The sequence below is a fragment of the Ruditapes philippinarum genome, unplaced genomic scaffold (genome assembly GCF_026571515.1).
Source record: "Ruditapes philippinarum isolate M1 unplaced genomic scaffold, ASM2657151v2 ctg2383_1_1_1_1, whole genome shotgun sequence".
Lineage (NCBI taxonomy): Eukaryota > Metazoa > Mollusca > Bivalvia > Venerida > Veneridae > Ruditapes > Ruditapes philippinarum.
The window spans coordinates 135,066-154,449 of NW_026853302.1; the positions used below are offsets into that span (position 1 = coordinate 135,066).

Consider the following 19,384-nt stretch of genomic DNA (forward strand, 5'->3'; position numbering starts at 1 on the left):
CCAGAATAAGCATTTTCACTGTGCAGAATGAAGAGTGATTGCTTTTATTTCTTTATTGGGGTGAACATCAAACAAACAAATTGAATTTCAATTTAATTTGTAGTATATTTCTTTATTATTTTTTAATAGTTTCCTGTGTGCGAGTTAATCTATAAGAATTTCAAATTTTATGTTTGTCTTTGTGACCTCGAACTAAAACACTTGATAACATATTTGATAATCAAAACAAGTGTAACAGTTCTTGCAAACTTATACAATTCAATGTGTATCATGTCTTGCGATAACAAGCGCACAATTCTTCAGTCTGGAGTTCCTTCCCCTTGCACTATGTTTCTGTAGTAAATGTAGGCAGGGAAGCAGACTATTATTTGTGATTACTGTACTCTCTTGGGAGCCAATAAATATACCCCTGTCACATTGTGGAAGGGGCTATACTGGAATCACCTTGTGTCAGTCAGTCAGTCCCTATGTCTCCAGTTTGTCAGCTCTATAAACCTTATACCCATATAAGCATTTTCTTCAAACTTGGCTCAGATGTTCACCTCAACAAGACTGTGTAGAACCAATGTTACTGCTGTTCCAGGTCAAGGTCACCCTTGGAGATCAAAGGTAAATATTCGGACAATTTCATGTTCGCTCTATAAATCCTTAAAGGGACTCCACTGAGGTAAAAGACTAAAACATAACATTTGAATTTCTTACATAAATGAGCTGGGGCACTTTAAACAGAAATATATATGCAAAGATAGTTAAGAAATATACTTTCAAATTAATTGAAAATCACATTTTTATGCTTTCCTTAGCCCGATTTGAGTGAAAAGTGTTGAAATGCTTTTCATTTTGGGTCATTCTTTTTACAATTTGAATAATTATTCTGAAACAAAGTGCACAAATGATCTGAAATTTTGCACAAAGATTAGTGTTCTAAACCTACATCAAATGGTACATTTATCTGGAAAAAATATTTTCAGTCCCATCATGTCAAAAAACCTCAGTGGAGTCCCTTTAAACCTCAAGGTTAAAGCCACCTATGAAGGTAAAATGTTTGACAATTTCTTGTCAGCTCTATAAATCCAGTACCAGTTCAAGAATTTTTTTTAAACTTGGCTGAAATGTTCACCTCAAGAAGGCAATGTGCAAGACCCTTACTGCCACTGTACAGACTCCTGACAAAGAGATCAGGTGGGGTTATTTAAAAACAGAACACTATTTCAAGAATTTTTATAGTTTATTTTCTAATGTAGATACAGAAAAATAAATCATACATTCAATGTGGAGAAATTTCTCGCAATCCTTTAATGCAATGATTGATATAATATCGTAGCAACAGCACATGATCATTTCCTAGCAACTGCATTTAATATCTTAGCAACAGGTACAGATATTTCTTAAAGCTACAGTGTTCGATCATATCCTAGAAACAGAGTATGATCACATTTTAGTAACAAAATTCAATCATATCCTTTCATATCATAGCAACAGAATTCAATCATATCCTACTTAACAGAATTAGATCATATCCTAGTAATAGAATGTGATCATATCCTAGTCATATGATAGTAACCGAAGATCAATTTTATTTTGTGCGACATTGTTCTAAAATGAAAATTTAAGATACCCTTTCTACCACTGATACATGTCAATGATTTAATAACCAAGTTTTTTCTTCTCAATTTGTATAGAATATCATTTATACTTTGGGACAATTATGCATTAAAGTCACCAGTAGATAAATGCTTTTTTTTTTTAATATTGGGAAAAAGTATGATACTCGGCAATGTAACCAAATTTATATGGCTGTCATGTTAAAGGATTTTGTATTGCAGTTTTCTACAGATTTTTGTAAGGTGACTTTCATACAGTTAATATCTTATTTCATGAAGTGCAATATCTTTGAATGACATGATTTCTATTTTGTTGTACACATTTATACAAAAATACAAGAAATCATGAGCAACCTTATCAGTATAAAATAAAATAATCTATAAAGTAAAAAAAAAAAAAATTTTTTTTTGTTTTTGGTCCAAACTGATTTTCAAATTTTGAAGGAAGAAACCAAAATTTTTTTTAACAATATTTTGATATATCCATACTAGAAAATCTTAGCCATTGGTTCTTTATAGGAACAATTTATTATATTTAGATATGCTGACAAAAATATGATTTAAAAAAATGCAAATATCATCTAGCAGACATTGAGCCAATTGTCAAAATGAAAACAAATAGCACATACATCCTCTTATAATGAAAACAGACATACAATATTTATCTCTATCAAGATATGAATATTTTGTATATATATCTACAGAATTGAACTTTTTAATATCTGTAACAGCATGCAAGTTTCACATACATGTACTTTCATAATATTTACTTTTTAATTTAATGGTTATTAACTGTATGTTTCTAAATCTGTTGGAATTTTAAGATGTCAATATTTAATTAAAGCTTGATCTTTAAACACAATTAAAATTTTCCTTTATCAAATCATTGATGATTTTCAAAATGCTTATTTTTAAAAATACATGTATAAAGGGATCAAAAATAAAAGTTGGTAATTTTCAAACAATAACTTAATTTACAAGTTGCAGTTTATATGCCTTGGGAAAGTTCATTTATAAACAACAGAAAACATAATTTATACCTTCAAATATCACAGAATTTATCACAATGGTATACAGTTCATGGAATGTTGTGAAACACAAACAAAGATTCACTTGCAAACATAAATTATAGATACAGTATTTACTCTATTAGACAGATTTGCCTATAAGTCAGGGGTATAAATTATACACTTGTGATGTGCCTTATGAAGTAAGGCTTATTAAGAAACCTTCAATAACAAACGGGGAAACAATGTGTCCTACAAGTGAATAAATACTGTACACAATCTTTCACTCTTCTCTCTTACACATAAAACTAATATCCTAATTTCAAATCAATACTGGAAATATATGTTTTTATTAAATTATTACTTTAAACAAATTAGCAACACATGTTTCAATTTGTTATGTCTAAATAATAAATACAGCTAAAATAAATCCTTTCATTTCCTAAGAATAATTATAAGTTTAAACCTTGGAAATTTTTCTACTCCATGAAAAATCCATTCATATATTCCAGCAAAATCAATTCAACAAGATTAACTAAAAACAAATCTTTATCACATAAAAATATAAGTGTAAACTTCTGTAAAAATATTAAATAATCTTTAGTGCATAGAAAATATTTCTTCAATTTAACTCAAGGCAATAGCTAGAGTAAGAAATGGTCAGTACCTCTAGAATATATCAATGACCACATAATATAAAACTTTGGTGTGTGTATATATAACTATATAAAGCATGTAACATCCCATAGTTCCAATAGCCAATAAAACATTTCTTTTCTATTAATTTCTACATAAAAAAGCAATTACTTCTATATCTCTTTATCATTATTTGAGAAATATGCTATTATCTTTTTAATAAAAATTGTTAAAAAAAGCAATAATCCATGTACAATCTAAATAAAAATAATATTTTCTATAAATTTCTACATAAAAAGCAACAATTATACTGTATTGAAATTTGAATGAATGGCTATCAACAGTATTGATATCTGTTTTAGCCAAAACATCTTATCTTGTGACGAGACAATATGTTATAATATCTATATTCTAAAGCAATTAAATGAATTTTACAAAAATCTTGGATATAAATGAAGCTGTATTAGGAAGTATTAGGATATCTATTAAGGTAGCCTACCAACTTACAGTAAATGTATGCACAACTAATTTTTCATGTGTATAATAATTGTATTACAGCCAATTGTCTCAGACTTCTGTTTTGATCCTGGTCACACACAAAAAAATGCTCAATTTTTACAGACACAGAACAGTTGGCAATATAGGCCAACACCTTAAATGTAGTTCATTCAAAATTTTCATTTCTTGTCAAAGTTTCATACAACACGTAAACAACAAATATCAAAATTAACAAACTACTTATAAAATTTCAGATGAAAGCAAAAAATTAGAATTCATGCAATTCAAATAATGGTTTTTGTTTGTGTAAAAATGTGAAAAGTTTAAGGTACATTGAATTTCATGAAACATGATAGTGGATATAGCAAACATTAAATAAGACAGCATGTAAATTATACAAATATGTAGACTAGGGGGTTCTAAAAACAAACTGTTTTGTAAATGATACAGTATATATAGTTCTAAATGGTACACAAATGTTCACTACCATACACAACAGCACTTGCTGTAGGGAACTTATAATGAATTTAAAACTTGCTTGTACAATTATTATCATGTGTAAATGATCTTTCATAAAAGGTACACAAATATTCACTCCAATATACCACCGGCACTTGCTGGAAAACTCAATTTAAAACCTGCATGTAGAATCGTACACAAATATTCATTACTTTATGGTTAAAACAAATCCTAAATGGTACAAAATTGTTCACTACCATAATTATTTAAATGATATTTGAGAACAACAATATTTTATCAGTGTAACACTGTTTCTTTGAAATCTTGAAGAGTTTTTCAACATACTACTTCTTAACATATAGACAAATTCAAGTCTTGTATAAACTAAGACTTAAATCCAATATAATTCCATGCTCTGACATTATTATAACACCAGCTTAGGAAAAAAACAACAGAATAATTAGCAGAATAATTATTAGCAATTGTTTTCCTGTTAAATTAAATGTTACAGGCCATATAATGTATACAGACACCACTTCTGTTATTGATAAAAAAAAATCAAGTCATTTATAGGATAAGATTCTTTTTTATCATTTTAAGATGATAAAATAAGACCCCTGTCTTATAAAAGTTCAGACTTATAGACAAGTTTATATGATAATGAAATATTTGAGTAACAAATTTGAGCAATCAATCTTTTAAACTAAAAAATAAAGTCTTTTGATATGAATAAGTCAAAATCAACAAAAATAAAATAGTAACTGGCAGGGTAGTATATGTTTTGACAAAATGAATAAATTCTTTTGCATTTTCTGGCTGTATTAAAATGTGGGGAAAATCAAAATGAAATTGTACACATGTAGGTCAACAATATTGACAAACATTACTTAAAAATATCAGATCAACTTCTACATGTAGCAAAATTCAGATCATAGTCTAGCAAATTATTCTGAAATCAAAACATTCACATTTAAAATACAAAGATCAAATCATTTTTTCCTAAATTTTAAATAATAAGGTTTTAATTCAAAAGCAGTTTCTGCATGGTGTAAACTGAGACAAAAATAACATCCCAGTTGTAAACTAGAATAAATGCAACACCTTTAAAAGATAAAGAAAAACAAGAAGTCATGGAAAATTGGCTTTTACCAGTCCATTAAATTTTGTAATATCTTAAACACCATAATACACCTTAATATACATTAAAACATCTTAATATACCATAAAACCTTTAAAAAGCATAGAGAGAACCTCTGGTAAAATATCAAAAACAGACAAGTTTCATAGAAACCTTTGTCACGATAATAATAAATCTGCTAAAGTAAACTAATTCAAGAAGATTCAAATTACACACTTTAATTCACTTTTTTTTCTTGTTTATCTATAAAAATAAAATCTGTTCCTCTCTAAACTACTCAATTTAAATATAAAATACTAAAACTATAAAAGTTAAAATTACCAAAACTTGGAAAGCAATATGAAATAAGCTTGTATTGGTTGTTGTGATAATTATCAGCATTTTAGGCATGAAACTGCTAAATTTATCTAAAGCAAAATCAAAACAAAACCCCATAGGACCCAAATAAACCTAACAGTTTTCTCCTTAATATGTTTGTAAAGATATTAACTATATAAACAATTCAACAAGTTAAACAAAATATGGTGTCATGACTTCATATTCCAGAACAAATAAATTAAAATACTAAAACATGGAGAGAGAATTCAGTCTAAGAAGTTGTAGCTGTGTTGTTCATAGCTAAATATCGTTTTAGTTCTTCAGCAGTGTCCTCCGAGATATCATTTCCTGGAACAACACTTAGTTCTATTATACTTGTGTTAGATTTTAACAGATCTCTCAGGACTCTTCCACCATTTTCTGTTAGACCGGCACTCTCTAATTCAAGAGAACGTAACCCTGTGTTGACCCTCAAACCTTTCGCCAAATTATCAATCCCGGCATCTCCAATATTTGTGAAATCTAAAGATAGTGTCTTTAATGTTTTGTTTTTCTTCAAAGCTTGCCCCAGCCTCTCCCAGCCTGATGGAGATATTTCACGATTTCCATTCAAATTGAGCGAAACCAACGTTTTGTTGGATTCTAAAAACCTTGAAATTTCAGCAATTCCAGCATCGCCAATTTTGCTGTCGCCAAGATCTAATTCTTTGATGTTACAGCCAGTATCATTAGCTTTATCTTCGAGGTCGACATCTTTACGCCTCCTCTACCTGTTTTCGAGCCTCGGATGGTGTCAAATAACCTGACCCTCGACGTAAAATGGAATGGGGTCCATTAAGGCATCCATGCAATACTTTACATCCCACATTGCCACAGGTTTTCCATTTAAAGGCAATAATAAAACAAAACTGGTTATTAAATTAAACAAATAATAAGACTCCGGTTTAGGTTTGTTGGCTTACTGATATAAACTTTTGAATAAAACTCCAGATGCTTTATTTATGTTTTGTTTATAACGTCGGAACAACACATTGAAGGATTATGCGACTTTGCAGCTTTATTGCAGCTGAAACCAGTAAATCACCAAAGTACTAGCTGGATAGCTTCTACAGGATAAGCCTTGGGAAGAAAAAAAAGAAAGTTTCATTCATGAACTGACCACTTACATAACGATTTCAATTGACGGTTTATTTTTTATCGCAACTGATAGTGGTTGTAGCGACTTTGCTCCTAGCTGATTCTGACTAAAATTGACAAGGTTCGGACTGGACTGTGTGACCTGTAGAGACAAGGCAATGTTCTGGAATGAGGAATCATCGAGGGAGCAGTTACGTAATGTTACAGACTTGATGTTCTCTACTTCAGCTAGGTAGTTGGTTATTTCTGTTATCTAAAATACAGAAATGAGCAGAATTAAAGTAAATGAAAAATACACAAATGTGAAGGATTCAATGTAATGGAAAAAACACAAATGTGCAGGATTCAATGTAATGGAAAATACACAAATGTGCAGTATTCAATGTAATGGAAAATACACAAATATGCAGCATACAATTTGATGTAAAATACACAAATGGGTGGAATTCACATAAGTATGAACTTTCAGAAATTAACATGATTCCATAAAATTTAATGTTAAATACATAATTGGACAAGTTTCCGAAAATTAAAACAAAATTACTGGACAAAATTTAATCAAATTTAAAACACACAAAATGAGTAGAATTCAATAAAATCTAAAATAACGATTAAATCTAAAACACAAACAAGCAGACTTGACATCCATGATTATGACCGCTTAGCCACTTAAATAAATGATAAGCAGGTGAAGATAAAATACATAATAAAATACACACTATAGCAATACACTCACCTGACTTTCATCTAATTTTACTCCATTCAAGTCGACAGCATTGGAACCTTTTATCATTGGTAGTATGCTGCCATAATGTACCATTGGTTGACGCACGACTGACTTGACAAGCTGGGACTCTACAGGTGTACCGGACTTTGCTACATTTTCTGGATCATTTCCTGCAATTTTTAAATAGTAAATTGAGTAATTCTCAGTTCTAAAATCCCCACATAGTTAAAAATGTAAAGAAAATCAACTTAGTCTATAACAAAAATCTGAAAATGAAAAAGGTATGTTTTGTTTTTCGTTATTTAACCTTTGTAAAATGTACGGTACTTGGTTAAGAAGATTTAATAGTGCTTAAAGGAACTCCACTGAGGTTTATAAGCCTAAAACATAAACATTTTAATTTTTCACATAGATTAACACGAGCACTTTAAACAAAAATATAAATAAAATATAACAAAGAAATATACAAGAAATGCATTGAAAATCATATGTTTGTGCTATTCTCAGTCTGATTTGAGTGAAAAGTGTTTAAACGCTTTTCAAATTTTGGTCATTTTTCACTATTTTAATAATTATTCTGGAAAAATGGAGCTAGCTAATGATCTGAAATTTTACACATAAGTTATTAGGATAGATCTACATCAAATGGAGTAATAATCTCAAAAAATTATTTCCAGTCCCCTCATTGTCAAAAAACCTCAGTGGAGTCCCTTTAATAATGATGTAGGAAAATAAACAATAGAGATAATTTTGAATTTTAAATTTTGACCCTCGGACTTGATTCTTAAATCTTAATGAACATTTGGCCATGTGGTAGAGAGGTGTGCATTATTTCTTTTAAATCACAATCAATTTTTAATTCTGCAATTTTCATCTACTTTTGTTTATTGTAAGTAAAGTATGTATAATTTAGGCTTTAAATTTATCGAGACTGCACAATTCATTGTCATTCAGCACTTCTACTGATTCTCCCTATAAAATGAAGGAAATTTATACAAAAAAAACAACAACATGAAAGAGAAGAATGTACTAGATATTTACCTCCATGCATATTTTCTGCCTCACTTTCACTGGTAGGCTTCGAACCTGAAAACAACAAGAAACAAAAGTTTAGCGAGAAATAAAAGAAAATGTGTGCTTATCAATAAATTATTACATTTTCACAGAAATTTTGTTATTTTTTTTTAGTTAATTCCATCGAATTTGAACAAGAAGTAAGACAGTTAGTATTGAATGTTTGGAAGCCAATTTGTATAACTAATAACAAAAATACAAATAAAACTGCAGATAAGCTCCAGATGCTTTCTTGACATTGCAAAATAAATTTAATATTCAACTGTTTGTGACCTTGACCCTTAATTGCCCTAAAACTCCACCCGTGGGTAAACATAAATTTTGTACTAAATTGTGTATAAAATATTTCAGTCAATAAAATTGCAGCTCTATTGAGGTTAAAGGTAAAAATCTATTTTTAACCTCCATGATGTTGGATAAAGGTAAAAATCTATTTTTAACCTCTATGTCCTTGACCCTAAATGAAGGACACACCAGCAAAAATCTTTTAAGGATGGTCAACATGAAACTAAATCAGGATATCTAAATAAACTAACTGATATAATCTGAGATGGTAGAAGTCTAAACAAATGAAAATTCCATTCCCAAATATAAACTAGAATTAATAATTATGTCCACAATTCTAATATTTTACAGCAAAATAACATTCCAGTCTTAGTTACGTTGAGAATTCATGTTCAATTAATTACCTAAAGCCACAAAAAAGCTCCTTTTTATCAATTTTTAGCAACACACATAAATACAAGTAATGACTAAATTATGTAAAAGCATTTCAGTATGGTTAAGTAACTTGTTAAATTAACACCCTTCTTATGACAAAACAAAATAGAAACCAGTCAAAAAAAAATCTGTAATCTGATTGGCTGAATTTGAACAGTGTTTCAATATTGACCAATGGGAAGGTTCATTTGGGAGACTGGTTTTTTCAATTAAAATTCTGTTAATCTTTTCCCTCAAGTTAACACAATACTTTGATTATTCACTGAGATATGAAAAAATCTGACAACATTAAATTTATATACCAAACTGTTTTTGATAAAGAAATTAAAAGATTGCTATATAGTTAAATAAATCTGTACAAAAAAAGCAAAACAAACAAAAAATCAAACACATCTTTCAGCAAATACGTTCAAAAGCTCTTTGCATTTTCTTTAAATCCAGTACTTAGCTACAGATATTGGAAGAAAATCAGATGAGGGAAATTGCAGAAATATTTTTTTCGTGTGTGTCTGGGAACAAAAAAGTAAGATACTAGTACACTTTATCTACATGCAAACTTACTTTACGACCAGTCCACTCCTGCCTCTTTTTAACCCTGAGATGTCAATGCTTCTAATTCAGGTATAATTATCTGTTACTATGGTAACATTTCATTATTTCCTGGTATAATCATACTATATAGGTAATATTTTATAATTTTCAGGTGTAATCATAATTCTAATCTAGGTAATATTTCAGGATTTTCAGGTACATTTTTCCATAGAGGTAATATTTCAAGAGATTCAGGAAAAAAATTAAATGCTTATGATTTTGTTCTTGCATAATTTATATGCTAGAATTTTTCTAGTGGTCGCAACTGTGACAGAGGAATCATATGCTTTAAAATGATGCCATCATTTTTGCATTATGAATTATGGTGTAAATTAATATGTAAATAAAATAAAAAAAATAGCAAAAAAAAATTGTTTTCCAGTTTCATATAATTTATGTAGTATGCAAGAAAAAGAAATACATACAAGCCATCATCAGACAAGAGGTTTCCTAATTTATGATTCAGAATAAAACAGAATTTCAAAGAAGGTTACTAACAGTTAAATTAGCAATTTACAGAATGTCAAGGGAGGTAATTTGAGACAAATTTGTGATTTATAGAATATGTGATTTAAAGAATATAAGGGGAGATAACTTGAGTAAAATGTATGATTTATAACATCTATGGGGAATAAAAATGTGATTTATATTGTTGTTACTAAGGTAGATACTGGAGCTGCATATGTATTAACTTGGTCTCTACATTCAAAGTGAGTTTTAACAATGCTGGATTCAATTATAAAGATAAATGTTTTTTTAACAAACTATTTGCTTCATAAGTAAACAATAAATAAATATATAAAAAAACATGAGAAGATGTCAAGTGAAATAAATAAATAAAAAAAAGAAAAGCACAAAATTTTTAGAGATATTCTGATGAAAATAAGAAGAGAAAATGTAATGAATATGCTATGTTAGTATAAATAGTAAAGACAGCTAAACCTAAAATATTGTTATGCAAGATCATATTTTTTATATATAGTTAAATATAGGAGGAACGTGACTGAACTATAATAAATCAACTACAGATAAATTGTAACCCAATTAAAATCAATTTTTAGATAATTGGAAATATATTGTAATCCAATTATAAATACATCATATTCATATTTAATGATTTTTTTTTTATACATTAAAAGCATTCTTTGACAATTTAAGGTAAAGAGGCAGGATTTTGGCTTCCAAACATTTCTGAAGAAAAAAAAAGCAACATGTGTGTTTTAACTTAGTGTTAAAACCAATAGAGTACAACTTACACAAATTGACTAACCTCTTTATTACAACAGTATCAATAGCAAAACATGTAATACTATTTTGTTTAAAATTTAGCAGGCAAAACTATCTCAGATGCCTCAAAGACATTGACAATGACAAGTCAACATGAAACCCTTCCAAAGTAGAAAGATTCATGAAAGGTGCCAACACATTAAATATTTAAAATATCAGTTCTTAATGAAGGTTCTATGAAAAATTATTAGTGTATGACAAGGGAAGAAAAAATAAAATTTCACACAGAAAAGCAAAAAAGCTTCACAAAAAGTTTTTGATGTCGGACTTAAAACTGCTCTTAGAGAGGATTTTTTAACCTGAAGGTGGTCTTTGTTACAGATTTAAATGGTATAAAGTTTTTCCTTCATCAAGTCTCGGAAATGATTGATAAGTAATTTATTCATTCGGTTTACTTAACAATGCATCATAATTATAGATAAATCAACTATTACATGGAATACTTGATATTATGCTCTAAAACAATAAATCAAACAGATCAATAGGTCATAATATTGAACATATTCTCACCTTTCTTTTCTTTAGTTTTATCATTTTCATCTTCACTATCTGAAGAGTCAGAATCGGAGTCGGAACTTGAACTATCAGAACTGCTGTCCTCACTCTCCACCTTCTTCTCCTCTTTTGCTGGCACTGAATTATGTAATTGTAAAAATATGATTTACTGAGATTGATTGCATGATGTTACTTGCTTTTCACTGTAATAATAAGAGTTTATCATACATTGTTGAGTACAATACTGAATTCAATTGGACAAGTACACAGCTGTCAAACCCATATCGGACAAGGCACTAGCAACTTCTGATATTGGTTTTGCAGGTGTGTACGAGTCCAATAGATCAGTATTGTTCTCAAAAATGTATAATGACCTCTTTATTTCATATTTTTTTGACATTTGACACAGGAAATTTAGAAAACATGAGCTGCTGTAAAATAGTATTTAGAAGACACTCACATGTGGATTGGGGAGAAGTCTCAGATTTCAGAATTTCTTTTTCTGGAATTATCGTCTCCTCGTGCTGTATCCCTCCAAATGGAGCTGGTGTCTCCGGTTTCTGGGCCGGTTTAACCTCCGACTCTGAAGAATCAGAAGATGAAGATTTCTTCTTTTCTTTAGCTTCTTTCGTTTTTCTTGGTGGTCTGAACTCAGCGTCTGACATAGATTCACTTCTAGAATAACTTGAAGAAGTAGAAGATGATGATGATGACTTTCTCTCTCTTTTAGCCTCTACCTTTGGTTCAATCACAATCGCCTCTTTTTCTTTTGTTTTTTCAGGTGGTCTGAACTCATCGTCTGAACTCGCGTAACTCGCTTGATATGATGATGGAGGGGACTTCCCAACTGCTTCTATTTTTTGTGGAACTTCTTTTGTTTCTTCTTCCTTTTTAACTGTCTCCTCTACTTTTTTGTTATCTTCATCAGATTCAGACTCAGAACTTGAACCTGAGCTTGAATCCGATGTTGAGCTGGCTCGTTTCTTTTCTGGTTGTGGCTCTTTAGCAGTTTCTGGAGATTCTTTCACAACAGGCGTTTCAACAGCAGTAGTAACTACCTTCTGTTGAAGTTCTGGCTCTTTATTTACTGTATGTTCACCTTCAGAGCTGCTAGATGAAGAAGAACTGGAAGCACTTGACGTTGACTCACGCCGTGCCTCTTTTGCTTTCTCTTCTTCTGTTATGGTTTTCATGGATGGTACAACTGGTGTTTGCTTACCTTTCTCAGTATCACTTCCAGATGTTGAACTAGTGTCAGTTGATGCCGAAGATGAAACCTCTCTAGGTTTTTTCTCTTCTGCTTCTGACCTTAATGAAGCCACAGCTTGCGAAAATGGAGATTTTTTGTCTTCATTTTCTGAATCACTCTCAGAGGAACTTGTTGATGATGATGCTTCTCTTCGTCTCTCCTCCTTAACTGGTGTAGCCTCAACTTTATCTTCCGTTTTAGTTTCACGAGGGGTAGTATCAACACTCAACGTAGATTCACTCTCTCTTTGACTCTGGATAAAGGACAACTGCCTCTCGTAATCTTTCTGTATGCGTTCCTCTTCCGCCATACGTCTTTGTCGTTCCTCTTCTTTGGCTTTGTTTTGTTCTGCAAGCTGCTGTTGACGCTCCATCTCCTGTTTCTTTCTCTGCTCTTCCATCATACGCAAGCGGTCCTGAAAATCACAAATTATATTTTATTTCATAATGACTCAACATTATAGACAAAGTTACAGACAAAAACATACATACATGAATTTTCATATTGCCAACTTATAATCAGTGACTCTAAGTCATATTCATATTCTGGGATATGAAAATTCATTGGAGATGTTACATAGACGGACCAATTTTAATGTTGTGATTTCATAAAATTTACTAACCCATTTTGTCTGCATTTAAAGATGAATGATTTTTTTTAACGCTCAAAACAATAATTTGCTTAAAATATATTTGTTCAATTAAATAAGGGAACTAATTCCTCCTGGTAACATAGTTGCAAAAAAACCTTACGGATGACTCAATGCATCGGAAAAAAAATATCAGCACAAGAAATGTTGCCATTAAGGTGATTTGTGGTTTTTGTTTGTTTGACGATAACATTTATGAAATCATTGCATGAAACAAGAGCACCAGATGCTTGTCTGTTAAAGGGATATTCAGGCAAATGATGACAAAAATATTAAAATGATCTTATGTACTCAAATCGTGCTTAAATGACATTTCTTAAAGTTCCAGCAGGTTTTCTGTTTAAATTCTATATATTTTGGGTTTGAAGCATAAATATATCTATATTATGTTGAACAAAATTTAGATGCCAATAGAATCACCGAATAGTTTTAAAACAAGTCATGTGGCTTGAACAAACCCTTGAAGTTACAATAATAGATTTTGTGGATATTGTATGATTGAAACAAATCTAAGTCATTCATTTGACATGTTCTTTTACATTTCCAGAGTTCAGTGTGACATATATTGTGAAATCCTAGCGCTCTAACCTGACCCATGCGGGTCAAGTTAGGAAACCACCATTTTATTCTTTATATGAAGAAAAGTTTTGTTCCTTTGACTGTCTAATGTATTCATTTTGATGGCATTTACAGAATAATGAATGAAAAATTTCAAAATTAAGAAATGAAAATTTTGCCTGTGTCTCATTATGGCCATGCAAGTGTAAATGGTAGGTGTATAGATTTTGCCACAATTGCACTCAGTTCTATAGTCTAATTCATGTGTACAATCAATAACCCAAGTGCCATACACAAAAAATCTATAAATAATCCATGGGAATGTATTGTTGACATTCAATTGATAAAAAGAGTATTGTTGACGTTCAATTGATAGAGTGGGGCAGTTGCAATACTTCTTAGTGGCAGTTATCAAATTTTTTTTAAAAAAAAATCAATTTTGAAAGTCCCATTTCATACGTGAAACTGACTTTAGAGGATTTCTTCAAATTGTGAGAGGGGTTTGGTACGGGGGACGGGGGAGGTTAATAAGTGTAAAAAAGTGCTGTTATTACATACCTGACTCTGCTGGCGCTGTAACTCAAATCTTTTCTTTCTCTCTTCTTCTGCCTCAGCTCTTCGTCTTTCATCTTCGTCTAATTGTTTCTTTCTCTCTACTTCCCTCTCTTCAGCCTCTTTCTTCCTCCTTTCTTGTTCTTCATTCCTTCTTCTCTCGTTCTCTTCTCTCTGTTTATTATTTCTCTTCTTTCTCTTATACTTCTCATCCTCGCTATCAGATGACAGAGTACTAGAAGAGGAACTTGAACTGCTGCGCCTTTCTTTAGGTTTCACTAATTCTTGACGGTTCGATTCCATCGTTGTTTCCGTCTCAGTTGTCAGGGAGCCACTGGTCGTACTGCGGTCTGAGCGGTCAGACCGGGGCGGGGCAGATTCCTCCGACCTTGCAGTATGTACCTAAAATATAAATACATATATCACAGATATCATTAAGATGCTTTAAAAGAAATTTGATAACAATTGTAAAACTCTTGTTACTAAGTTTTTTCTTTTGAAAGATTTGTATAAGACCTTAAACATCTTTGATTGACTCAATTTTAATTTTCTTATACTGAAATCCAAACAAGAGTGCCATGATGGCCCTGAGGTCGCTCACCTGTATATAGGCCCCCCCACCCCCCAACTTTGCAGGGCCAATTTTAACCCAAGGGCTTTTATTTGCACAAACTTGGTAGACACCCATAAGAAGATGTTTCATGCTAAACATCTAAGCTCTAGCTCATTGGGCTTTTTAAAAGAAGATTTTTTTTAAGTTTTTACTATTCACATATAGTTAAAATCAATGACACCCCTGGGGCTGGGCCAGTTTTGACCCCAGGGCTTTTATTTGAACAAACTTTGTAGACACTAACTAGAAGATGTTTCATGCTTAATATCTAAACTCTAGCTATTTGGGTTTTTTCAAAGAAAATTTCAGGTTTTTGCTATACACATATAAGGAAAAGCAATGATCCCCGGGGCGGGGCCAATTTTGACCCCAGGTCTTTTATTTGAACAAACTTTGTAGACACTCACTAAAAGATGTTTCATGCTTAATATCTTAACTCTAGCTATTTGGGTTTTTTCAAAGAAGATTTTTTAAGTTTTTGCTATACACATATAAGGAAAATCAATGACCCCCGGGGCAGTGCCAATTTTGACCCCAGGGCTTTTATTTGAACAAACTTGGTAGACACCTATTAGAACATGTTTGATGCTAAATATCTTAGCCATAGCTCTTTGAGTTCTTTAAAAGAAGATTTTTTAAGTTTTTACTATATGCATATAGGGAAAATCAATGACCCCCCGGGGCAGGGCCAATTTTGACCCCAGGGCTTTTATTTGAACAAACTTGGTAGACACTTATTAGAACATGTTACATGCTAAATATCTTAGCTCTATCTCTTTGGGCCTTTAAAAGAAGATTTTTAAAGTTTTTACTATATGCATATAGGGAAAATCAATGACCCCCTGGAGCGGGGCTAATTTTTACCCCAGGGCTTTTATTTGAACAAACTTGGTAGACACTCATTAGAAGATGTTTCATGCTAAATATCTTAGCTCTAGCTCTTTGGGTTCTTAAAAGAAATTTTTTAAAGTTTTTACTATATGCATATAGGGAAAATCAATGACTCCCCGGGGCGGGGCCAATTTTGACCCCAGGGCTTTTATTTGAACAAACTTGGTAGACACCCATTAGAACATGTTTCATGCTAAATATCTTAGCTCTAGCTCTTTGGGTTCTTTAAAAGAAGATTTTTTTAGTTTTTACTATATGCATATAGGGAAAATCAATGACCCCCTGGGGCGGGGCCAATTTTGACCCCAGGGCTTTTATTTGAACAAACTTGGTAGACACTCACTAGAAGATGTTTCATGCCAAATATCTAAGCTCTAGCTCTTATGGCTTTTTAAAAGAAGATATTTAAAGTTTTTTCTTTCGGTTGCCATGGCAACCAGAGTTCTGCATGGAATTAAATTCTTTGAACAATTTTTAAAGGTGACAACCAAAGGAACATTCCTGTGAAGTTTGGATGAAATTGGCTTAGTGGTTTATGAGGAGATGTCATTTAAAGTAAAAGTTTACGGATGACAAACGGATAGACGTCGGACGAAAAGCAATCACAAAAGCTCACCCTGTCACTTTGTGACAGGTGAGCTAAAAAGTACTAACTGACTAATCATCTACAGTAGGCCAAGCCAATAATTTAACAAAACCTGTCTGCAAACAGCATGCTTCACTTTTCTCTGTGCTAGACTGTATAAAGCAGTCAAATAAAAGAAGCATACACTTTACAAAACTAAATGTAAGAAATGTTTGCCCTTTTTATATGGTGTCCCACAGTTTTTTTGAAAAAGTAGACCCTAATTAAAAGGTTAACCAACACTGATGCAAAACAGTTGGTTATTACAACTTGATAATTTGAAACAATTTGAAAAGTGGAGATAAAACTAAACTGTGTAAAAGTTAAACTATAATCCAGATAATTATGTACCTGTACAACTGCAGTTTTCACTGGTTCCGGTGACCTTGTTTTCCTCTCGGGGGTCGTAGGTCGTGGTGTTCTCTCTCTGTCCGATGAACTTGACGATGAAGAAGATGAAGAGGATGATGACCTAGATCTTTTACGTTTTACTGTTGATTTGTAAAAAACACGACAATGTCATCATTATAATTATCATCATTGTAATAGGAAATATTATCAAGATTAATGACCTGCATGACATTATCAATCCATCATTATAAATACATTGCTCAATAGAGTAACACCTCTTGCCTGAGAACAAAGATCCTGTCCAACGCTGAGATGTTGCACTGTAGAGGTAATTGAAGGACTTGGACTTATTTGTGGTAAATAGTAGTTGAATTATTCTATACGGACCACGAAAAAAACTTTGACACATCAAAAAAGTCGACACATAAAATTTCAACTCATGTATATGTTTTTATTTGGAATATATTGGGGGAAATATCGGGGCATTCATTTTATTTCGACACATCTAGAAAATCAACTAATTGAAGTTTGACTTATAGAGGTTCTACTGTATCTTTTAGTAATATCAATTTCACTTTTAACAACCCTGATGCAGACTTGTGAGAGTCAAAATGTCAGTTATCATCATTAAATAAACCTTAAAACTTACTCTGTGTTAATTTTTTGTTCAATTTGTATCTTTTTTCTGAATAGTTTTACTTCATTATCATTACTGAATTCTTTATTTTATCATTATCATAAAGCATAGTTTTCATAATTTCATAATAATTTATATTTAAAAGATCATTTCACAGTGCTTTTACAAATAAAACAATTACAAACATTATCAAGATATTCATACTACAATGAGAACATAATTATAATTGGTACCTTTTTTCTCAGCATGGATATCAGCTGTGACCTCGATAGACTTTGACCTTGGACCCTCGACGTCCTCATCCTCGGAGGAATAACCCTCGACCTGTAACGATACATTCGACAGATATAAGTATAATCTTTATACCACTTTCAAGCTAACACCGTGATAAAAGAACAATTCCATTAGTCAAATGTTACCCAAGCCCCCACCCCATCCCCCGATTCCCAGGGCTGTGCCATGAGCAAATTTGTTTTACTTTCTGCTATTGCAAGGTCAATGTGGCAATTTTGTTTTCAAGTTTCAGAAAGTAGCAGGGAAGGTTGGAGGGATCCAACTTGGTAAGTGGGGAGCACTGAATCTACTCATGATCTGAACTGTTCACTATTCAAACAACTTTTTCATTTAATTTTCCTTAAAAAATAATGAATTTTTAGGCAAGATTGATTAAAGACAAGTCCATATTAGTTAATTAGCTTGTTATATTTTAGGGTTAGAAAGATTGTTCTATTTAAATGTTACAGTAAACCTATGCTTTTACTTGGGGATTTCATAACCTAACAGTCCAGTCACTACTATATCTCCATGTGTGTGCCAGAAGCCATGGTTACACTGGACAGATTCATTATCTCTTTAAAGCAGAAAAAATACAGTTTTACTCATGAGAAGCTGCTGCATTATACAATACTAAAATGTTATTAAAAATGCACTTTGCGAGTTGATTTTGTAAATGAAAATGAGCAAAAAATACTGTAATAAAACCATGGCAACTCCCGGGTACAAAACAAGGACTATGTCAAACCAAGTGCCATGTTTAAGGAAGCATAGTCAATTAATAACCATAAAAAGAAAATGTACGTACATCTCTGTTAGCAGGTACTACCCCTCTCTTCTCGTCCTCTTTCTCCTTCTCAGAAACATCGTTTGATACGGTTTTACCGTTTATACGGTTCTCGTCTTCTCGCAGACCAATGATGTGCCGTCGGTCCGATTTCTGTGCATCTTCTTCTTCAAAATCATCCTCGTATTTATTATCTGGAGGAAATAAAAAATTCTTGTTCCTGAACATGAATTATTGTCAACAGAAGATTATTATCAAATTTTGTTTTGTTCCTATTTTATTTTTTTAAGTATGATTAAAATAATCACAACTTTTTAAATCAAGATTGCCAAAATTACACTGCCAATTATGTATTTTTTGTTCACGTTTTGACCTTATGGCAGATACTTCGATATCTAGGTCATAAGGCAAAAATGTTAATGAAAATACAATGTACACAAGTGACAACAGAGTCCTATGGATAACATCTGTGACATAAAATTAAAATCGCAAAATAACAGTTTTTGTT

General features: G+C 31.6%; 1 protein-coding gene across 1 annotated transcript in view; it reads right to left on the bottom strand.

The window, feature by feature from the left end:
* Positions 1-1,209: 1,209 nt before the first annotated feature.
* Positions 1,210-19,384, bottom strand: part of LOC132736433 (glutamate-rich protein 3-like) — a 72,704-nt gene continuing 54,529 nt past the window's right edge. The window contains exons 15-24 of the mRNA XM_060723561.1: positions 18,898-19,070; positions 18,050-18,140; positions 17,180-17,319; positions 14,706-15,101; positions 12,152-13,355; positions 11,707-11,829; positions 8,566-8,610; positions 7,534-7,694; positions 6,832-7,050; positions 1,210-6,426 (exon numbers count right to left, since the gene is read on the bottom strand). Coding sequence (XP_060579544.1) covers positions 5,932-6,426; positions 6,832-7,050; positions 7,534-7,694; positions 8,566-8,610; positions 11,707-11,829; positions 12,152-13,355; positions 14,706-15,101; positions 17,180-17,319; positions 18,050-18,140; positions 18,898-19,070 — 3,047 coding nt within the window. The 3' untranslated portion in view covers positions 1,210-5,931. The remainder of the gene's footprint in view (positions 6,427-6,831; positions 7,051-7,533; positions 7,695-8,565; positions 8,611-11,706; positions 11,830-12,151; positions 13,356-14,705; positions 15,102-17,179; positions 17,320-18,049; positions 18,141-18,897; positions 19,071-19,384) is intronic.